This window comes from Daucus carota, chromosome 9 (assembly GCF_001625215.2).
Source record: "Daucus carota subsp. sativus chromosome 9, DH1 v3.0, whole genome shotgun sequence".
NCBI lineage: Eukaryota > Viridiplantae > Streptophyta > Magnoliopsida > Apiales > Apiaceae > Daucus > Daucus carota.
The window spans coordinates 16,589,463-16,613,799 of NC_030389.2; the positions used below are offsets into that span (position 1 = coordinate 16,589,463).

At 37.3% G+C, this 24,337-nt stretch overlaps 1 protein-coding gene, 1 long non-coding RNA gene and 1 other non-coding gene across 3 annotated transcripts; 1 reads left to right on the top strand and 2 right to left on the bottom strand.

Moving 5' to 3' along the window:
• Nucleotides 1-13,250: 13,250 nt before the first annotated feature.
• On the bottom strand, nt 13,251-13,357 carry LOC135149861 (small nucleolar RNA R71). Its single transcript, XR_010288066.1, has one exon. It is a non-coding gene; the product is annotated as a small nucleolar RNA R71 (small nucleolar RNA).
• Nucleotides 13,358-18,583: 5,226 nt separating this feature from the next.
• LOC135149369 (uncharacterized) lies at nt 18,584-21,795 on the bottom strand. Its single transcript, XR_010287811.1, has 3 exons — nt 21,659-21,795; nt 20,329-20,400; nt 18,584-19,023 (listed from the first exon to the last, which is right to left on the bottom strand). It is a non-coding gene; the product is annotated as an uncharacterized LOC135149369 (long non-coding RNA).
• A 422-nt stretch (nt 21,796-22,217) lies between these two features.
• On the top strand, nt 22,218-23,850 carry LOC135149442 (uncharacterized). The gene is made up of 3 exons (XM_064085170.1): nt 22,218-22,276; nt 22,369-22,489; nt 22,609-23,850. The coding sequence occupies exons 1-3, from the start codon at nt 22,218-22,220 to the stop codon at nt 23,848-23,850; spliced, it is 1,422 nt and encodes a 473-aa protein (XP_063941240.1).
• Nucleotides 23,851-24,337: the final 487 nt, after the last annotated feature.

Consider the following 24,337-nt stretch of genomic DNA (forward strand, 5'->3'; position numbering starts at 1 on the left):
CCAATCATGAATTTTACATGCCTAAATTTGATTTTATCGACAGCAAACTGTTGGAACAATCGGACCTTGGCCCTGCGTTTTATGATATTAATTGAAAGTTCGAACAGAATATTAACCTTAATCGCTACGGCGCAAGCGATTCAAATCCACGTCTTCTACTGTATTCCTTGATTCTCCTTGGACGAAGTGTGGCCTTCGATCTCCCAAGGTGTGCCTCTCCTTAAAGCTCCGAAAACCCAAAACCCTAGCTGTCTCCTTGAGAAAAACGCCTGCCTCTCTCAAACTCTAGGATGAATTCGTTTTTTGGTGTGTTTTTCAGCTTTAGGAGAACGAGAATATATATAGGTTACAGTAGGGATCATGGACCATTAGGTCAGGCCTTCCAATGACATTCCGGGCCAGGCCCAATGTCATTAAATATTAATTCTATCCACTAAAGAACTAATATTTGCACTACCTTTCCTAATTCCGTAAATTAATTATTTAATTCGGCTCCCAAATTAATTGCTTATAAATTCCCCATGTTTAAGATATCGCATGTCCATTAATTAAATTAATTTCTGACAATTAATTTAATCAATATCTTTTATCCTTGATCATCCACTCAAACTTATAATTATGCAAGAACAAATCTGCCTGCAGGACTAAAGCATAATTATCTTTATGAGCTTTCAAGAGGACATCATCACCCGAATATATTTTTCGGACACGGTTTCCTTCTATAGTCAATATCCCACTCTGTATATAATGTCATTGCCCAATACATAAATTCGTAATTTATAATAAATTACTTAACTTATGAGTCAAGGCATGTGCATTAAATACAAGTGTCAATCACTATATCCGGATTAAGAACTTAAGCATTAATAACATCATAGAATCTTAGTTCTTTATTGTCAGAATTAAAGAAACAATTATTCTACTATTTTGATCCCGTTCAATTATATACTTATATATAATAAGCGTAAGGGAGATAATTTGGTCGCATGGTCACATGGTCCAAAAGCTTATCATCCGTTGGATCGTATATTGAACAAATAAGTACCGTTAGATTAGAACAAAATTAACTTCTAATTCTATAAGGCAACTGATATGCATGTTTATAATTCCTTTTCTGAATCCAAAACAAATTCTGTCTTTCACATGTTTATGATTTTTTTTAATCCAAGATAAATATTTCCTATCAGCTTTAATTGTAGAATCATATAAATTGCACCGTCACAAAATTATTTTTATCTAATATATTTTAAAATTAATAAGTCGGATATTTTAATTCAAAATAAATATTTTCTACCAGTTTTAATTGTAGAATCATATAAATCGCACTGTCACAAAATTATTTTTATCAAATATATTTTAAAATTAGTAAGCCAAATTTAAATCATATTATAATAATTCTTATATAAAATACATTTATAAATAAAATCTAATGGAAGTTGATGTCACATATTCTTCTCAATATATATTAAAATTTTATAGAAAAAATATACTCCCTCCGTCCCTTTTTATCTGTCCATTTTGGAAAAAAAAACACATACCAAGAAATAATTGATTGTATGAACTTTTTCATTAAATACTTCTAATTAATATTTTGAAAATGGTGGAATACCCCTACTTTATGTCTTGAAAACATGAATTTAACCAAGTTTTAAATAAGTCAAGCCTTGAAAATTGATATTATGGAGATAAATTTGAAAAACTATCATTAAATTAGTTTTGAAAGTATAAATGGACAGATAAATAGGGACAAAATTTTACTTCCAAAGTGGACAGATAAATAGGGACGAAGGGAGTAATACTTTGGCATGATACATAACAGAAAAGTAATGGCTTGATTACAATAGTTTACCTGAAGCCATTAATGAGTGTGACGGTGTATTTTATATCGCATTGTCGGATGATCCAACATATGTAACCAATTTTTTTTACAGAAACAAGTAGAACCTATATATTTTTACAATAGTTCTGACTTACAAACAAATCATAATTTCAAAATTTATTTAAATGAAAATTTTAATTTATTATTTATAAATTAAATTCTTTCACACCACTTACAATATATTTAAAAAGTTTATAAATAATTAAAAAGTTCCCGTGCCTTGCACGGGCTATAAGCTAGTATACACAAAGTATATAAGTATTACTCAATAGTCAAGATAAACTATTTCCAAATAATACTTCAGCCGTTCCAATGGTTTGTCTAACACCATTTAGACTGTGAACCTTTATTATATTATACAAGGAACTCGACAATCTAATCTTCTGCTATCCCATTTGATACTAGATTGTCTATAATATATAATATACAGACAATGTGAAAACATGCATTCAAGATTCTCAAATAATTGTTATATACTTCAAATGAATATTTCAGTATAACCCTAACAATCTACCACTTATACTCAAGATATTCTTTGAGTATATAAGTGTTTATTACAAGCAATCCACTACCAACTATAATAACTATGTGACCAAGTATCTGACTCCTATCGCTTCCACGTGCTCCTGAAAAGCCTTAGCTGGTAAGCTCTTCGTGAAAGGATCTGCCCGGTTATCCTTCGATGCTATGTCAGCCACAATGATATCTCCTCGCTTAACGAATGTCGTATGAGGTGATACTTACGCTCTATGTGTTTCGCTGCCTTATGGGCCTGCGGTTCCTTGGTATTCGCCACAGCACCAGTGTTATCACAATAAATCGTGATTTGCTGTGGCAGATTAGGAACCACATCCAAATCCAGCAGGAAGTTTTGGAACCATATAGCCTCTTTGGCTGCTTCAGAGGCTGCCACATATTCGGCTTCCATGGTTGAGTCTGCGATGCATTTCTGCTTCACACTCCTCCATATTACGGCTCCACCTCCCAAAGTAAAAACACATCCCGAGGTGGACTTTCTTTTATCCTTATCTGTCTGGAAATCCGAATCGGTATATCCCAGAGGCAATAAATCTGAGGACTTGTAAACCAACATATACTCCTTAGTCCTTCGCAGGTACTTGAGTATTGCTTTTACAGCACTCCAATGTTCCTGTCCTGGGTTTGACTGGTATCTGCTAACTATGCCCACGACAAAGCAGATATCAGGCCTCGTACATAACATTGCATACATCAGGCTCCCACATGCCGAAGCATAAGGAACTGCCTTCATGTTCTCTATCTCCTTAGGTGTCGAAGGACACTGCCTCTTTGATAGAGTAACTCCATGTCTGAAGGGTAAATTACCCTTCTTGGAGTCCTGCATGTTAAAACGAGCTAATACGTCATCTATGTAGGGCTCCTGAGATAAAGCCAACATCTTTTTCTTGCGATCCGTTATAAGTTTGATCCCAAGGATGTATGCTGCTTCGCCTAAGTCCTTCATTTCAAATTGTTTGAACAACCATGCTTTTATTGAAGATAACATCTTAACATTGTTTCCAATGAGTAAAATTTCATCAACATAAAGCACTAGAAAAACCACTGCATTTCCCTCACATCTCTTATACACGCATGCTTCGTTTGGACATTGATCAAATCCATATGACTGGACTGCCTGATCAAAGCGAATGTTCTAATACCTAGAAGCTTGTTTAAGTCCATAAATAGACCTCTTCAGCTTACATACAAGATGCTCTTGGCTTTCTTTAATGAATCCCTCTGGTTGCTGCATATAGATGGTTTCCTCAAGATTTCCATTAAGGAAAGCTGTCTTGACATCCATTTGCCAAATCTCATAATCGAGATGAGCTGCTATAGATAAAAGAATACGGATTGACTTAAGCATGACTACTGGCGAAAAGGTTTCCTCATAATCGATACCTTCTTTCTGAGTATACCCTTTTGCAACAAGTCTTGTTTTCCAGGCTTTCACCTTTTTGTCTGATCCCCTCTTTTTCTTGTAGACCCACTTACATCCAATAGGTTTTACACCTTTGGGTGGTTCCACGAGCTCCCAGACCTGATTAGAATACATTGATTCCATCTCAGAATCCATTGCCTTTTGCCAAAGACTTGCATCTTTGTCCTGTATTGCCTCTTCGTATGTCTGGGGATCATCATCATGTTCACCAGAGACCAAGTCCGAAGACTCTCCCAAAAACATGAATCTGTCGGGCTGTCGAACAACCGTCCCACTACGACGAGGAACTGGTGCGGTATTAGTGACCGGTTGCACAGTCTGTTGTGGTTGTTCTACTTGTACTACAGGTTCATTATTCGTCCCTCCCACTAGTTCCTCTAAAACGATACTACTCTTGGGTTTGTGATTCATTATATAGTCTTCCTCTAAGAATCTTGCATTGGTGCTAACAGTGACATCCCAATCCTTAAAACTATAAAATAAATAACCTTTTGTTCCCATGGGGTAGCCTACAAACAGCTTTACTTCTGTACGAGATTCTAGCTTAGTCGCGTTCTTGTTCAGCACATGTGCTGGACAACCCCATATCCGAATGTGTCTCATACTCGGTTTGTCCCCGGTCCACAATTCTAAAGGGGTTTTAGGAACCGACTTAGAAGGTACTAAGTTCAGAAGATAAGCTGCTGTCTCTAAGGCATGTCCCCAAAATGACTTGGATAAATCCGAATAACTCATCATCGATCTAACACTCTCTAAAAGAGTCCGATTCCTTCTCTCTGCTACACCGTTCTGCTGGGGTGTGCCTGGTGCAGTCAACTGGGATTCTATCCCATTCTCTGATAAATATTCCCTGAATTCCCCAAGCAAGTATTCGCCACCACGATCAGATCGTAGTGACTTGATACTTTTATTATGTCGCTTCTCCGTTTTAGCTTTGTACTCTTTCAATTTCTCAAAGCACTCAGACTTACGGCGCAACAAATAAACGTACCCATATCTAGAATAATCGTCAATAAAAGTGACGAAATACTCATAACCACCTCTTGCTTGGATATTCATAGGTCCACATAAATCAGAGTGAACCAATCCTAACACTTCTTTGGCTCTATTTCCCTTTGCCTTGAAAGGCCTATTGGTCATTCTACCTTCCAAGCAGGATTCACAAACTGGAAATGGCTCCACTGCCAATGAGCCTAAAGGCCCGTCTACTACCAGTCTTTGAATCCTCCTCAAGTTAATATGACCTAATCTCAAGTGCCAAAGATATGTTTGGTTCAAACTAGAAGGTTCCTTTCTTTTATTAGAGGTAGAAGATGTGTTGTTCAATACCCTATGTTGTAGTTGCAGTGCGGGTTGACTAGGATTAATTATATACAAATTGTCTTGCAATGTACCAGAACATATAATCCGTTTATTCATCATAATAGAAACATTACGATCCAAACAAACATTATAACCATCCATAGCAAGTTTAGAAACCAAAATCAAATTCCTTCTAAAAGAAGGTACATAAAGACAATTGTTCAAAACCAAAATCCTATCAGAACCAAAAGATAAATGAATAACTCCTACTGCAACTACTGCTACTTTCGTAGCATCTCCCATGAACACGTAGATCTCACCATCTCTAAGCATTCTGGATTGTTGGAACCCCTGCATAGAGTTACAAACATGATCAGTGGCTCCAGTATCTACACACCAAGTGCTCGTAGATATAGCCGCTACAAATGTTTCTGTAACTAGAGAAAGAGACATACCAGTATCGTTTGTCTTTTTAGAAAGAGGACAATCCTTTTTCCAGTGACCCGACTGCTTGCACCGGTAGCACTTCCCCTTAGGCTTTTTCACACCACCTTGAACTCCCACTACCTTCACAGCTTTCTGTGTTTGAGCCTTTTTCTTATATTTATTGCCTGTCGGCTTAGAGGAAGAACCTTTCTCAGCCACATTCACTTGAACACTCTGGCGAAATAATCCTTCAGCTGCCTGAAGTTCTGTCAGCAGTTCCGCAAGACTATACTGCCTCTTGTTCATGTTGTAATTCAAGCGGAACTGCTCAAAACTCTTGGGCAAGCTCAAAAGGATAATGTCAATCTGGGTTTCCCCGTCAAGCTCTGCACCAAGGATCTCTATCTCATTCAAATTTGACATCATCTTGAAAACATGATCCCTTACAGGTGTACCTTCAGCCATCTGAGTGTTCATTAAAGCCTTCATGGCTACTTGCCTAGCTGCCCTATTCTGATCTCCAAAAAGTTCCTTGAAATTAAAGAGCATATCCGAAGCAGTGGCCATAGTCTGATGCTGATGTTGTAAAACACCCGACATTGCTGCCAGAATGTAACATCGCGACATCTCATCAGCCTTTATCCGCCGCTTATAATACTCTTTCTCCTCATCAGGAGCATCAGCAGCGGGCTGCTCAGGCTTGGGTTCATAAGTGCAAAACTTGTACTCCTCAGCAGTCAACACAATGTCCAAATTACGTTTCCATTCAATATAGTTAGGTCAGGTAAGTTTGTTATCCTTAAGTATGATGAACAGTGGATTAAAGCCCATTTTATCTTGAGAATCATGCATGAAAAAATCACATTACACATAAAGAAGGGTGCATTAAAAGTTAAGACCTATTGATTCCTCAAACAATTATTAAAATTAAATGCACTAACGTTTAAACACCATAAGTTTCTGGTACGTCACGATGGGTGACATGTATACCACCTAAATTTGTTTAAACGTTACTTCGGTCCTATTACTAAACAATAAGCCACGTTGGGGTGGTCTATATTATTTTTCATAGCTAAGTGTATACCATCATCAAATCTTAAATTACCCGAAACCTATGGAACTTGGTACGCCACGATGGGCGACATGTATACCTTCCAATATTCTTTGAATAGAATACTTCAATTCAATATTCGTGTCTGGTTTGACTTCTAGGCAGTGGAGGAGTCACATCGGTCTCACTTAATACCCATAAGCCTTAGAAATCGCCCCAAATCAGAGATAAAGAAAATTCGTATCTATTCGTATTAATTAAAGAAGTTTGTTCCAGTAATATCTATAACATTCTAGACACCATAAATTACATGCCACGATGGGTGACGTATACATAATTTATATTCGTCTTTATGTTAAATTACATACAAACAATGATGGAGACCATGGGATTTAATATCATATTAACTCCATCTCCCACTTAGAAATTACTTTGAGGATTTTAATCTAGATGCATCGCCCTATGTTATTTCTTCGAAGTCCATATGCATACTATCATGGTTATAGCAACATAAAGAACACATAACATGGCAGCATACTAGCATGATTAAAGCATTAATTAAAAACATCGTTCTGTCGTTTCTGAAAAGTGCTCGTTCGCCCAAATCGGACATCGTATGCAAAAGTTACGGCCAAAACAGTGCAGCACCCCCGAAACCCTAATCGCAGCAGCGGAAGATCTCTGTTTCTTGCAGCCCCGTTGATCAAACAATTACATACAAATTGTACAGATGAACCAGCCTATTCTATTACATCAGATCATAATCTAAAACAATTACAAATTGAATTACAAGATCAAAACTATCACGATCAACCCTCGTGATTTACAACAGCCACGATAAACCACGTGGAATCCAAACATAACAGAATAATTAAAACACAGCCATAATAGTGGACAACGACCTGCATCACAGAATCACTATATACATGCATATATAATCATGACATGGACTACATATCATAAATCACAGAACCACAACCTGGCTCTGATGCCATTGTTGGAACAATCGGACCTTGGCCCTGCGTTTTATGATATTAATTGAAAGTTCGAACAAAATATTAATCTTAATCGCTACGGCGCAAGCGATTCAAATCCACGTCTTCTACTGTATTCCTTGATTCTCCTTAGACGAAGTGTGGCCTTCGATCTCCCAAGGTGTGCCTCTCCTTAAAGCTCCGAAAACCCAAAACCCTAGCTGTCTCCTTGAGAAAAACGTCTGCCTCTCTCAAACTCTAGGATGAATTCATTTTTTGGTGTGTTTTTCAGCTTTAGGAGAAGGAGAATATATATAGGCTACAGTAGGGATCATGGACCATTAGGTCAGGCCTTCCAATGACATTCCGGGCCAGGCCCAATGTCATTAAATATTAATTCTATCCACTAAAGAACTAATATTTGCACAACCTTTCCTAATTCTGTAAATTAATTATTTAATTCGGCTCCCATATTAATTGCTTATAAATTCCTCATGTTTAAGATATCGCATGTCCATTAATTAAATTAATTTCTGACAATTAATTTAATCAATATCTTTTATCCTTGATCATCCACTCAAACTTATAATTATGCAAGAACAAATCTGCCTGCAGGACTAAAGCATAATTATCTTTATGAGCTTTCAAGAGGACATCATCACCCGAATATATTTCTCGGACACGGTTTCCTTCTATAGTCAATATCCCACTCTGTATATAATGTCATTGCCCAATACATAAATTCGTAATTTATAATAAATTACTTAACTTATGAGTCAAGGCATGTGCATTAAATACAAGTGTCAATCACTATATCCGGATTAAGAACTTAAGCATTAATAACATCATAGAATCTTAGTTCTTTATTGTCAGAATTAAAGAAACAATTATTCTACTATTTTGATCCCGTTCAATATACACAAAGTATATAAGTATTACTCAATAGTCAAGATAAACTATTTCCAAATAATACTTCAGCCGTTCCTATGGTTTGTCTAACACCATTTAGACTGTGAACCTTTATTATATTATATAAGGAACTCGACAATCTAATCTTCTGCTATCCCATTTGATACTAGATTGTCTATAATATATAATATACAGACAATGTGAAAACATGCATTCAAGATTCTCAAATAATTGTTATATACTTCAAACGAATATTTCAGTATAACCCTAACACAAACTTGATCAACTCCTAAGGAATTCAAAGTCTGATGATCAGCCCTTCAGAGAGGATCCCTCAACTAAGGGGGAGAATAGAGGAGATAGAGGAAACAGGGATGATAAAGGCAATAGCTCAAATCAATCCAACAAGGGAAATACCACTTCTGGATCTGCACCCTGACAATGAATATGAAAAGTCTAAAGGCAAAGAACTGTTACATCAGTCCGACAATGTCTTCAACTCTGATAGTTATGATGACTATCCAAATGATATGGATGATGATGACGTCTTCGATGCTACCTACCGTCAAGCAGAAAAAGAAGGTAAATTTGATGAGAGTTATTTGTTTTAGGAAGAAGAACCTGTTGATCTAGAGCATGAGGAGAATGTCCGGAAGTTCAAAGCTGAAAATGAAGCTAGGAAGCGTAAGCTTCGTGATTATCAGAAACTTCTAGAGGACAAGTTGATCACAGAAGAGCAAATCAAGATCGAGAAACAGAAAATCTATGATGATGCCTGCAAGCAGAAGAATCTTGATATCAAAAGAAAAGAAGGAAAAAGCTAGGACATTGCAAGGAGGATCTTTAATGGACCTCAAAGGGAATCCTTCGATGACAGAAAGTTTTTATCTCTGATCTACGATCTTCGAGAGGTAAACCCTGACGAGTATGTCTTCATGCGTGCCTTTGATTTAGAATTGGAATATGTAACTGTTGCTGTTAAGGGTTTGCTAGAAGAATGGGAGCTGAATGTCTATACACAGAGGAATGGTTCATTCAGACTATCTGTTGAATTTCTCAAATCATTCTCTGTATTTGAGCTTTGGGTACTTCGCAACAAGGTTAAGCGTTGCTCCAACCTGAACGAACTCCTTCGAGACAAACTGCTGGATTGTGCTATCTTCAACAGTCCTCAGGTTGTTAAGAATCCTTACTGTGTCAAGTTCGTTCACAAGGAAGTCTTCTGCACTGTCTATCTCAACGAAGAAGCCTTGCCAAAGTATCCTGCCAAGCGTCTGGCTCTAGCATCCACTTTACTAAGAACCAAGGGCTTCACTTCTAAAGCCAAGTCTGATGCTGATGATGTAATCTTATCTTACTGCACCCGAAGAAATATTTCTCAATACTTTCGAAGGATGATGGGTGTTACTAAATCTCAGCCATCAGACTTCCGTGAAGACCCTGTGGAATTAGAAGTACTGCACCAACTGGCTCTGGCAAGAGAACGAAAGAAGCGTGGTGAATCCACTACATCTGAAGTGCCAACCAGGGAAGAACCGTCAACTCCTATCCTTCACAATTCTGATATCGAAGAAGGAGAAGTTGATCTTTAGATTCATTAGGGAATTGTAATATATGTTCAGTAAGAACATCCTTTTGTAATCTAATGTAATCTTTTGAATTCTAGTGAATGTTTAATTAAATACTAGAAACTTTTTGCTATTTACAATTCATGTTTAATCCTTTGTCTTATCAGTTAGTTGAGTTATCCTCTCGATAATTTGCATGTTATGATAACAAACAAATAGGGGGAGATTGAAAGGCACATGTTTAGCCCATTTGTAATTAAAGAGGTACCAACTCAACTCTGATAAGAAAGCAAGGTAAATAGCAAGTACTATTGAAGGAATCCGTACGAGGAACGTCAAGTGATTTATTGAAATTATATGTCTGAAGAATTTCAGGATGCTGCTGCACACCACTGGAAGAAGTTCATTAATATGTTCAAGCCTCAGTGTAAAAATAATCATTTGTAGCACGTCCAGAAGTCTAGAAGGTATAAAGTTTTAATACTTTATTTATTCAGAAGATTCCATACTATTTTTACTTATGAAGAAGAACTATGAAGTCAAAGACTCGACGAACAAGCCACGTCTCAAATGTTTATTCGATAAAGAATATTTAATTCAGCTAGATACAGATGAACCAGATAGTACATTTGTGTCTCAGCTACTCAGATTAAGTGTTCTGCATCAACTATAAGTGGCCGTTCAATCAAGACAAAGATCTACAACGTTCAACAAAGTCTGGAGTCCCTGCTGCTGAAGGAAAAGAATTTTAAAAATATTTTTTTAATTACTCCACTTATCAAATTAATCAAATTAGTTGTATAATTTATTTATTAAATTGATCCATCTTCGAATCAATTTAATTTATGAATTTATATGATTAATATAATTAATTGAGTAATTACTGAGTATTTATTTAATTAGAAAATCATGTTTTATACAATTTATAACTCGGTATGACTTTATAAAACAAAGTCATACTGCGCTTGTCAGGCTGACTTAAGCAGTCGGTATGACTTTATTTAGTAAAGTCATGCCGTGTCTGATTATATGGCATTTCCTTGTATGACAAAATGTCATACCGTTTCTCTGTTTCAGACATTTGCTGGTATGACAAAATGTCATACCGTGTCTTCTAATCAGGTATTCCCTTGTGTGTGTATGACTTGTGTTTATATGACTTTAAAATGTCATATAAAGTGCAACCGAATGACTTTATTTGCTAAAGTCATACCGATTGAAGAGTAATGACCAAGTAAGAAAGTCATACCGCCCCTAGCAGTATGACATTCTTTATATATGTCATTCCTTCTTTGTTTTATGGCATGGCTTTGTGTAAAAATGTCATATCTTCCATTGTAATGTCATTCCTAAGCTAGAAAGTCACTCCTTTCAATGTCATACCTAGTTCCAAGTGATTTGCCTACATATATGGCTTCATTTCTTCATTTCTATGTTGTTCATGCATTGTAAAAGCTTTCAAGTTGTTTGTAACTTGCAATTGTTATATCCACAATTTTCTGTGCTTTGATCACTCGGTTGTTTTAATCACTAAGTTAGAATACATCATGTCGAATTTATTCTATGAAGTTTAGTGGACATTAAAACGAACCATATTAATTATATAACGACTTAAAACATTGTTATATTAATTAATTAAAATCTGATTAACAAGTTATATTCTAATCAGATTATTCCGCCGCGATTTTTAGTGACGATTGTATTCAACCCCCCCTTCTACAATCGTTTCAGGACCTAGCAATTTGTTTTGCAACTCTTGTTTTACTCTTTTGATATTGTTTAGACTATTCAGTACCATGTTTGCTCTTATTCCCATGATGATGAGAAGTTCGATTATGAACTAATCATTATCGTGGAATTCTAGCGGATTTATATATGGCTTTCAGTGGTTGATTTGCCTTAATTATTTGTGTGATGAATGTTTGATTTCTTCGTATTGGTTGTGCTTATTCTTCTTAGATGCGTAGCTAACATCTAAGTTGTGTGTTAATCTTTATTGAAGCGACCGTGGATATATTGATTTAGAACTTGCCATGCGAACATAGGATTATGTATTCGATATACATGATTAGTGGTATGATTTTACCCATCTTGCATCGCCCTATGTAATCTTGATAGATAACTTGATCTTCAACCATTATGTTTTCAAATCTTATAGACATATAGGGTCTAAGAATAATTGGTGTCTGTTTACCTTCTATCTTAATTGTGGATGTGAAAGAGTATGGTGCACGTATAACGACAGTTAGCGTGTATCAGTCTCGTGTTATCTGATTAGTTATCAACCATCACATATCGATAAGGCACAACTCTGAATGAAGTATATAATGAAGTTAGAATCCCGTGTTTTATTCTCATTAGTAATTCGATTTTAATTCTCTTAATTATAATTCGACTTGATTTAGTTAATTTAGATAAAACCAACCAAATTGTTATTTGTCCGAGCATTGAATAATAACTATACATTGTTGCATAAGTGCATATTTCTGAATACACCGGTCTCTGTGGGAACGAACTGAATTGAATTTCTATACTACTTGTGACCACGTACACTTGCGTGATTTTGTGCGAACAAGTTTTTGGCGCTGCTGTCGGGGACTCGGTGTTATATTTTAGTTTATGTGCTTGTCATCAGTGGTCGTTAAAGTTCACTGACTTGGATTCTTTTCTAACTTTTATTTCGTTTGTGTGTGTTTCAAGTACTTGAGTGACGTGTATGTAAACACGTTCTCAGGCTCATAAAGAAGCATTGGAAAAAGCAGAAACGATAGTGAGTACTACAATGGGTGATCAACCACCAGTTGCGAATGATACTAAGGCTCTTAAGGCTTTCTATGAGCCTAAAATCAATGATATTCAGTCGAGCATTGTCAGGCCAGAAATTCAGGCCACCACTTTTGAGATCAAACCGAGCACTATTCAGATTGTACAGAACTCAGTGCAGTTTGGGGGTTCTCCAACATAGGATCCTAATATGCATATTCGGGACTTCATTGAGATCTGCGACACTTTCAAGTTCAATGGTGTTACTGAAGATGCCATCAAATTGAGGCTGTTCCCATTTTCTCTGAGGGATAAAGCTAAGGGATGGTTGCATTCTCTTCCTACAGGATCTATTACGACATGGGAGGATCGGGCTTAGAAATTTCTTACTAAGTTCTTCCCTCTGGCCAAAATAGCAGCAATCAGGAATGCTATCACTCAATTTTCTCAGCAATCTGGTGAAAGTTTATGTGAAGCGTGGGAACGCTACAAGGAGATGCTTCGAAAGTGCCCACATCATGGCATACCTGATTGGATGGTGATTAATTGATTCTATAATGGCTTGGGACCTCAATCGAGGCCAATGCTCGATGTAGCATCAGGTGGAGCTCTATGGGCTAAGAGCTATGATGAGGCTTATGACTTGATCGAGATGATGGCTGCGAATGAATATCAGAATCCTACTCAGCGTCTTCATCAGGGCAAAGCAGCGGGAATTCTAGATGTTGATGCTACTTCAGCCATAGCTGCTCAGCTTAAGGCTCTTACTATGAAGGTGGATTCTTTGGCAAATTTGGGAGTTCAGCCACCACCTACTGGTTGCGAGCTTTGTGCGAGTGCACATTCTTCTGATCACTGTGCTATATGTAGTGGATCCGCTCAGTTTGTGAGCAACTTCCAGAGGTCTCAGCAGCCAGCTCCTATGACTTATCATCCCAATAATCGGAATCATCCGAATTTCAGCTAGAGCAATAATCGGAACTTCATGGCACAACCGCAGCAACAGTTTTAACAGCAATGATCTAGACCTTTCAACCCTTCTGGTTTTCAACAACAAATTGCACCGAAGCAGCAATTCAATCACCCTGGATTCCAGCAACAAAATCATGGGGTGGCTGGACAGTCTTCCAACGAAAGATCTGAATGGGAAGAGATGAAACTAATGATTAAAAGCCAAGTGGTGTCAATCAAGACTTTGGAGAACCAGATTGGACAATTGCTAACGCGTTGATAAACAGACTACAAGGAACTCTTTCTAATGATACCGAGGCCAATCCAGATAAGAAAAAGGTGAAGGAACAGGTACAGGCTGTCACCTTGAGGTCCGGAAAGGTTACGAAGGAAAAAGAATCAACAACAGAGCAAAACAAGGAAGAGAGCGATCAACAGGTTGAAACACCCATGCTCTCATCTAAGTCTCATAGTGGAAAAACTGTTGTTGACGCTGACAAGAAAGAAATCAATGAGGAGGCAAGCAAGGAATCAGCTGCGAAGTCTAGTCCTAAAGCTGATAATGGGGTCAAACCAGTATATCCACCTCCCCGTTTTCCGAAGAGACTTCAGAAGCAGAAGCTCGACAAACAATTCTCAAAATTTCTAGAGGTTTTCAAGAAGTTACAAATCAATATACCTTTTGCGGAAGCTCTAGAACAGATGCCGAGCTATGCGAAGTTCATGAAAGGTATTCTTTCTCGGAAACTCAAACTTGAGGAATTGGAGACTGTAGCTTTGACCGAGGAGTGCAGTGCGGTGTTGTAGCAGAAATTTCCTCCAAAGCTGAAAGATCCGGGAAGTTTCACAATCCCGTGTACTATTGGGCAATTGTCCTTCGACAAGTGCTTGTGTGACTTGGGAGCAAGCATCAATCTGATGTCGTTGTCTGTCTTCAAGAAACTTGGTCTGCCGGAGCCGAAACCTACAAACATGTACTTACAACTGGCTGATCGGTCCATCACATACCCGAGAGGTATAGTGGAAGACGTCTTCGTTAAGGTGGATAAGCTCATCTTCTCTGCTGACTTTGTCATTCTAGACTTCGAGGATTATAAGAATATTCCCATTATCTTTGGAAGGCCGTTCTTAGCTAGAGGCCAAACTTTGATCGATGTGCAAAAAGGAGAGCTTACAATGAGAGTTCAAGATCAGAGTGTAACTTTTAAGGTGTTCAACGCAATGAAATTTCCAACCGACGAAGAAGAATGCTTTAAGGTGGAGTTACCAAAAGCTGTTGAAAATTCTGAGATGGGGCAAAAGCTAAGGCCAAGTACCTTAGAGAGAGTCTTAACAGGGGATTCTGATTTCGAAGATGAAGGAGTAGCAGAGCTTAAAAATTTTCAGGAGCATCTTAAACCATCTATTGAAGAAGCTCCCAAACTCGAACTCAAACTACCACCGGATCTCTTAAGTGATGTGCAGTTTAGAAGGTTGTCGCGGCGCATAGATGACATGCATGACATTCACCGTCGTTTTGAAAAGGATTTGACTCAGGCTCTTGGGAGTGCTTTTCGAGCCATTGTTGTTGAGGTTGATTGGCCAGTGTTTGGAAATGGCATGGTTTATTCACCACCTGATCCTCTACCCGAGGAGGGTGATCCTCCCGACTGCTAGGTACATTCTATTATCACCTTCAATGAGGACATTGAATATATTAAGTTTGGGGGTCGTAATCTAAGGATTAGTAGTAGTGTGTGTTCATATAGGTTGCATGATGCATTTAGTTTAGCATATTATCTCATATAGTGCATATTAGTACGTGTTTTTTTTAGTGTTTAGTATGTGTTAGTAGTTTCATATAGTTGCATGTGCATGAATCTTGAAGTTGTGTTCCAAGTTGATTTCCTATGATGATTTTATGTGCATAATTTCTTGGCTAGTAGTTTCGATCATATGTGATGCCTTGTTACTTGGAAGCTGCTTGTGTAGAAATTGTAATTACACTTATGATCTAGAGATAAGATTTAGACTAACTTATTTCTTGAGTCTAGGGCTGTAATTCGAGTCGGGCGGCTCGCGAGCTCGCCCGGCTCGAACTCGTTTAAGTGGGCTCGGCTCGGCTCGACTCGTTAAACGAGCCGAGTTCGGGTAAAGGTTTCGGCTCGTTTAATTAAACGAGCCGGCTCACTCCTTGCCATTCTTTTCACGGTTGTTTAGCTCACTCCTGCTTTCTACGATAGCAGCCTTCTGAACGAGAGTCGCATGATTGTTAAGTTCAAATAGCTACCCTGCTCAGGATCCAGGGTTTCGATTCTTGTCGAAAACGTCGGGATCTCTTTTCAGTAGTATCAACATAATGTTTTACTAACTTCGCAAGTTATGTAAATTTGGCTTCATAATCAGTCACGAATACGTTCCCTTGTTTGAGTTCTAAGGATCTCAGTTACGTGATTCTCAAGATATTTAGGAAAATGCTTATGTAGGAACAATTTCGTAAACTATTTCCACGTCACAACACTAGTCCCTTCTAGATCCTTTTCAGCGTCCCACCAATAGTTAGCTTCCACGTTTAACTTATATATTGCAAATAGAGTTTTTCTTATCATCCTCAACTCCCACAAGCCCCTTTTTTTTTTTCAATTTCTTTCAACCAAGTCCCAATCTCAATAGGATTTGTGGTGCCTTTAAACTCAAGGGGTATACAGACTTAAAAGTTATTGAATGTAACAAATAGTTTCGGTGGTTGGCTGACTGATGCTACATTGGAATTGGTTGGTAGGTTTGGAGCATGTTGTTCAAAGAGCATTTATATCTGATCAAGATTAGCTGGAATATTCTCTGGTGAAATTTCTTGTTCTTGACTTTTACCAATTTCATAGTTCATTCATTCATTTCATTCATTTTTTTTTTCTTTCTATAAGGGAGGAACAACAATAGATTACTACCACATGGTGTACAGGTTTATTTTGAAATGTAAAAGTGCAAAGTATAGCATAACGGTGCAAAATTATTTAATAGAACTTTAACAAGGGTTTTGTTTACGAAATAAAAAAAAATGGTAAAGAGAGTTAAGGTTTAATATTTGTTCAAGGGAGTATATCAACATGCCCAGGGTTTCACATTTATTAGCAAAAGATAGATGGTTTTCAAAGTAAAGGTGGTTTTGGGAAGAAATAGGCATGTGAAAGGTTTTAAATAAAAAAAATGATACAAGATATCGTGATCAAGGATTAAACAGTGGTTTCACAAGTACAAAAGATCATGCATATCAAGTAATGTAAATAATCTCAAAATAATACCGTCCATTTCCACTAGTCATCATCATATGCACCCATAGTTCGAATACCATTTTATCATTATCCAGAGACACAATTGTTCCGATAATCACCGAGATATTAATTAAATAATGGTCAATAGGATATCTACCTACATCCCTATCTCCTCGAAAGATCTTATGTCTGAATCTGCATCGTATTAATAAAGAAATGCAAGGTCTTATGTCCGTTATTGTAAAATGTCAGTAATCATAAACAGGAGCAGAACTCGAGATACTCATAAATTATAAGTGTTATCTTGTAAAAGATCAAATCATGCCAAAGAAATCCAAGCCATCAGTGTCTGAATATCTCTATAACTATAAACCAAAATTTTTAATAGTTTTCGAACCACAAAAGTGGCTCCTATATGTCCGAAAAGGGTCAAAGGAGTTTATATATATATATCTATATGAAGTTTCTCAAATATCTTAACAACTATTTGATAGAATCCTTTATCATAATTTCCCGGGCCAGAAACCGGGATCTCTTGAACAATTACATAATTATATAATTCTTGCATCCCCAACAATACGACATGAAAAACTTAAAACTCAAGGCAATACTTTGCTAGCATCTCATGTTGTTGTACAAATATAAAGTGTGCCGAGTGTGGCACTGTCTCCCTCCTAATACCGAGACTTATTGGTGTGAGAATAAAATCTGGTGCTGAGTTGATGTGAAAATTGGAATAGAAATTGATATTGAAACTAAAGGGTTTCCAAGTAGAAAAGAAGAAACCTTGTAATAAGGAGATCGTTATCTTAATATTGCATAAGATGGAAACAGAAGTCTTTGGGATAGAAGTCTCTGGTTGTAATACTCGAGCTCTTGGCTTGGTATGTGAATATATATTGAATAAAAACCTTTCAAAAGGATGATAAAAGAATCTCGTCAATAGATGTGGTGTTGATAAAGGTATAGAACTTGAATTGATATTGATCAGGAGTCGACATCGTGGTGAATGAAAAGAGAATGAAGTAGCCTTTAGAGAAGTCAAATGAAAAGTGTCTAAGTCCATCCGACAATCACTTGATCATATCTACCCTCTGGTATAGGTAATGAAAGAATAAAAGACGGGGGTAGATATCTGGATAGTCAATGATAGTGAAGATGTTATTTTTGACAAAAACAAAAAAAAAAAAAAAAAAAAAAATTAAGGTAAAATTGATGCCTCTCCCTATGGCATAGTAATAAATACAGGGTAACTAGTAGGTTACCAAACCTATAATCTCACATGGTGAAGGCTCAATGATTTGAATAGTCGTGTCCACTGAATTCTATCAGTAATCATAATATTCTTTGATGCTGCATTACCCAAATTACAATTTCAGTAGTCATAGGTATACGGCGTGGAAGAGCATCCTCGAAGAGAACTGGCTACTATCATCTTCACAGGTAATTATACAATGCCATCATAAGTTTATCATCTTAAAATTACTTGTATATACATATATGTATTTATAACTATGAGGTTTAATGTCCCCTAAAAGAGTCTCGGGTATCTTATATACCTTTGCATGCTCTCGTCGATGTATAACTATCATATACATATATCTTATCTCTTGTATTATCGTCACACTCTCTCGTTATATTCCTCGGGTTCCCGTGTCCTAAGAATATAACACAGCTCTGATACCAAATTTGTAACGCCCCCAGATCCGTATATCCCGAATCTAGGCCGTCACACTATCTTAGCATACATGTCTAACGTTACATAACTCGCCCCACCAATCCGGGGCCGATCTTACACTTCCACTCAGTTTTTCATAAAATTACAATGATAAGTGCAAAAGTAAAAACTACTGCTATTATTATTGTAAACATCCTCGCTACGGGAACTAGTCTTCGCATCCTTCGTGTGCCACAACATCACGCCTTGCCCTTGACTTTGCTGTTATGTGCCTCTGGATTATTTTTCTCATGTGCCATTTTCTGTCTTTACTGTTTAAAGGAAATAAAGAGTTGCAAGTATGAGCAATTGAATGCTCAGCAAGTCCACTATCAACGTATGAAGCATCACAAGATAAATCACAAAGGAATTACAAATATAGAGTTGCAAGTATGAGCAATTAAATGCTTAGCCTGTCCACTATCAACATATGAAGCATCACAAGATAAATCACAAAAGGATTTACCCAGATTTATCAATCATGCAGTTTCAAAGGAAGTGCTGCAATTAACACACATAGGATTTAAGAAAGAATAAAACATCAATTACTGGTCTCCATCCCAGTGGTCCCACACAAGGCTCGATCACCGCCATTGAGCGAGTACCACCCTGTGTCGCCCTCGCAGCCTGATCGCGACTGTCGAAAGGCGCCACTCCACATCCACACTTTGCTAGCACAAGGGTTATCATTTTCAACCCTTAAAATCTTCCCACAAAGGGACACTATTCATTCTCTTTTCTACCACGAATGCAAATCATTCGTGTTGACCAGTATTTCAGAATCTTTCCCAGAGTACAACAAAACTCTTTTCGTCTCTATAAACTCTTCATTCTTTTCTCAGATGCGAACAATTGCACCTTTACAACATCGAACCAAAATTTCTCAGATTGGAAAGAAGTTAAACAATCTGAGTCGGAATACGAATCGAATTAGAGATATTAAACCGAAATCTGAATAATTGAACATGTCTAATGTGAATAATCATCTTCAAGAGAGGACATGTAAAAAGAGTATAATATCGGTAATAAGACAGAATCGAGAATAGGGCTCGAAATTCAGCTATATCGGTTAGTAAATGATCCTTGATTTAATTTAGAGCAACCTTAAATCAATAATTCTCATAACAGCTCAAGAATATGAATGAAATTCTCAAATGAAGATGTTCTGAAATAAAATAATATTTTAAGAAAGAATGAACTCAATAGAAAGGGGCTCGATAACAAAATAAAATAAAATAATATACAATGAATGATCATTGGTACAAAGCCAAAACAATAATTCAAGAATAGGAATGAATTTTCAAGTGGAGTTAGTCTGAGACAAATAATATTTAAGGACTTGAGAAAATCATAAGTCGACCCGAATGATGGGTAGACTCTAGTTGTTAAGAAAAGTTGTCTTTGCAGAAGTTTAATATAGAATAGAAATCTTCATGCGATCTACTCGTTCTAATATTCTAAAGTGAACAATTGTTTCGAATTATCAGAGTATCAAACATTTCATACAAAATATAAGCACATTGGACAGAATAAAAGCACACTTTTGGCACATCAAGGAAGTGATCAAGTGAACTTGCCTGGCGTCCTTTGATATTTATATAAAATATTCTTGTCTCAAATTGAGCTCGCATTTCCAGATGGTAAATATTCTATATCACACAGAGTAGTAAATTTAGTAATCTTCACTTAAAATAATCTCGGACAATGTATTATAAATTTATTTATTCGCAACAATAATCCTCACAAATATCTCTAATTTTGTTCCATTCTTGTCATCTCAATTTCTCACTTCCTCTAAATTGCCCACTTAACTAATTATTATCCATATCCACCAATTTCATTAATTATTTATAAATCACCCAAAATATAATATTATTTAATATTCTTCGAACCCAAAATTTGACTCTACCGTTAAATCCGAAAATTCATTTACTTAAATTTTCATGTTTTACACTTTTACTAATTTCATCATTTTAACACTCAAATTAATTAAATACTAATTTACAACATTCTAACCAATCAGAAACCGCCACGTCATCATCTTCTCCAACACACCCATCTAATTTTCTCTCTCCTCGAAGTCAACATCCATGGTGAAACTTTGACCACTAATATCTCATTAATTTCTAATCCGTTTTCAACGATTCAAAAGCCTATTTCATCTATTTTTTCGCAAGGAATCCAAATATGTAATCCGTTTTACAATCCGACAACAAATTCTTTCCCAGCAGACTAATTATCAGAACTTATTTACAAGCAATTTACCAAACTGCCCCTCCTTCATCTCCCTCATCTCTACCTTCTCCACCCTCACCCACCGCCGGCCGGAATTTCCCCGGCGGTTTCACCACCGCACAACCCCTCCCTCTCTCTCTCTCTCTCTCTCTCTCTCTCTCTCCCCCTCCCTCTCTCTCACTCCGACCATCTTCATTCGCTCCGGTTTTTCTATGAAAATACTCCCCTCAACAAGCCCAGTCGATCTCCCCCATTTCCCCCTTCGATCCCCGTCTCTTTATCCCTTTCCGTGCTCCGCTCACGTCGCCGGAATCGGACGACGGTGTTGCCGTCGTTCTGGCGGTGCTCGGCACTCCCCGCTACCCTTATTCTCCTCGTCTTCTCTCCCTCTGTCCATTCATACCCATACCTCAACCAAATCAAGCTTAAATCAAAAACGCCCAATTGTTATAAACCCTAATTTTGAATAATTTGGGGAAAAGATAATACACTTTCTTTTAATTGAAATCAATCAATAATACAAGCCTCAAAACAAAAGAATTGTGCAGCTGATACTTAATTGCATAAGAAAATAAATGCAATTTAATGTGGCTCTAGGATTGTGTTCAAGAATTTAATACTTCTAAATCTATTAAATTACATATTACTAAATTTAGGCTATGAGTTTATTACCTTAGTATTTCTTTGTTAACTGCCTTTCATAGCAATCTTCCCCTGCCAATTTCCTTGTTTTTCTCCTCTTCTAAAAGCTTCTCTCTCCTATTTCTCTCCTAACTTGAGTTATCAATTCTTTTCTGTTGCAAACTAGTTTTTCTTTGACTTTTTATAGAGTATAATTTGCTAACAAGGACATATAACTTGTGAGTGTTTATTATCTTGGTCCTTGTAAATAAATAGAAAAAAATAATAATAATAATAAAATAGAATTAACTGAAATTTCTATTTCGTATTTTTTTTTGCTACAGTAATCATTATGCTAATTGATATTAATATTGGGATTCTCAATAATTCTAAATATATCTTTATACGCTCAATTTTTTTTTTAATCATTACCCGTGCCTGGCTATAATAAATAATAAGGTCTCGCACAACTTTCGAAATAACTACATATACCAATAAATAGAGAAAAAAAATAAAAATAGTTTGCATAACTTAATAAGTTATAAAATGATAATCATCCGTACTTGAATTTCGTGGTCGTTACACATTTCTTGAGAATAATGGCCTATCTATGAATGATTTTGTCAAATTTCAGTCTTCTAAATATGCTAGAAATGTTGATGATTTGGGGTTTGTTAAGTCTAGCTCGTTGGAGTCTTTAAAAAATAGTTTTGAGGTTTAAAATGGGGTTCTTCGAATCTACCTAATTCTGAGTCCACCAGTTGTGAGGACTCGAGTATTCCTAGACTTACTTGGTCTAAGATTGTTAATAATGGAGCTAATGCTGAGCAGTTTGATGATGGGTTTAAAGATGCTCCTAGGAAGATTTCTTTAAAGGGGACGGTACGGCCAATCTTGAGTTGCCACACTCATTTCTAGTTGAGGCTCGAAAACAATGGTCTTCTAGCTGCATTGGTCACTTTGTTGGGGCTAGTTTACAGTTTAAATATGTTAAAGAGCAGGCTTTGAAGCTATGGACCAACAGTGGTCTCAAAAATGTTTACTACAACTCAAAAGGATACTACACCTTTCGGTTTGATGCTGTGGAGGATATGAAGAAGGTCTTGGCTCTTAACTCTGTCCAAATTGGGGGTAAACGCCTATACCTTGCACCTTGGACTGATGGAGCAAATTTTCAGAAAAATGTGATTAAAAAAGTCTCCACTTGGGTGAAACTTGTTGATGTTCCACACTCTTATTGGACAAGGGAGGGTCTCAAGCACATTGCTAGTGCTGTGGGAGTCCCAGTTAGTCTTGATAAGCAAACTGCCACACTGAATCCTATGAAGTATGCTGGGGTTCTTGTAGAAATCACTTATGATTGTTCCTATCCAAAGGCTGTTTGGGTCCCTGTTATTGATGAGGATACGGGTGAAGTGGTCAAAGTTAGGGTGGGCATCGACTATAGTTCGGTCCCACAGTGTTGTTCCTACTGTAAAGCTTTTGGGCATTTTGACTCAAGATGTGAAAAGAACCCCTCCTATGTGAAGCCCCCCACCAAGGAAAAGGCTCCAGTAAAGAAAGGGAAAGAAAAAGCTGAGTTTATGGGTTGTCCTGTGGAGAAGGATCCTACTGTGAACCCCACCCCTGTTCAACCTGTCACCAACCCAACCACCCCCAACCCTGATGTTGTTGGCACCTCTAACAAGTTTTCTGTTCTTGAAGAAGGAGAAATTGTGTCCTTAGCTGAAACTGAGGTTGTTGGAACTGATTCTGAGCCTGTCTCTGTTAATTCCAATGAAGGGAATACTATGCCCCATAGTGTCCCTGAAGTGCCCGTGGAATGCCCTGCTAATGCGTCTGTGGTTGATGCGCCTGTTAATGCGCCAGATGCGCCCGTAGTGCGCTCTAGTGATGTTGAGCTCCAAGATGCGCCTGTTGCGCCCTTGGGATGCTCTGGTGATGCTCCAGTTGAGATGGAAGTTGATCAGGGGTTCATTGAGGTTGTTTGTGCCTTGCCAGCTTCTAACACACCTCCAATCTGTCCTCAAGCCACTGTTTCTGAATCCTCCAAGAACAAGAGAAAGAAGAGCAAAGGTAAGGGTCAAAATGGACCCTTTTTTACTGAATCTCCCCAAGTGTCTCCATCTTTGGCCTCTCCAAGCAAGAGAGGAAAGAATGTTGATGAAGATGGTTTCACTCATATTGAAAACAAAAGAAGCCTACGGTCACGGGGTAAGGTGACTATCTTAAACCTTTCTTAATGAATTGTGCCACTTGGAATGTAAGGGGTCTTAATAAGCGGTCTCATCAAAAAGAGGCCCTTCATTTTGTTGATTCTAATCATCTTAGCTTTGTTGGTTTTATGGAAACTAAAGTTAAAGTTCAAAATATGTCCAAGGTTGTAAATAGAATTAAACGAAACTGGTCTTGGGTTTCTAAGCATGCTGATCATTATAATGGTCGTATTATTATTGGTTGGGATGCTGCTATTTGGACTGTTTCTGTTCTAAACTCCAGCCCTCAACATGTTACTTGTCGTGCGTTATTTAAAGAGAACAATTCTAGCTTTGTCATTTCGTTTATCTATGCTTTTAATGATGGATGTGATCGTGTACCTCTGTGGAATTTTATTTCCTCTTATTCTGTGGGTGAATCCTGGTGCCTGGCTGGGGATTTTAATACTGTGTTGAGCATTTCTGAAATTCTGGGGGGTCGTGAGCACTGGACACCCGAGATGCAAGCTTTTAA

What these genes read in the sequence shown, in the direction of transcription:
- LOC135149442 (XM_064085170.1), top strand. Translation starts at nt 22,218, where the DNA reads ATGAATGATTTTGTCAAATTTCAGTCTTCTAAATATGCTAGAAATGTT. An exon ending in AGAAATGTTGATGATTTGGG is followed by an intron (nt 22,277 to 22,368) that starts GTTTGTTAAGTC and finishes TGAGTCCACCAG; the next exon opens with TTGTGAGGACTCGAGTATTC. An exon ending in AGATTTCTTTAAAGGGGACG is followed by an intron (nt 22,490 to 22,608) that starts GTACGGCCAATC and finishes GTTAAAGAGCAG; the next exon opens with GCTTTGAAGCTATGGACCAA.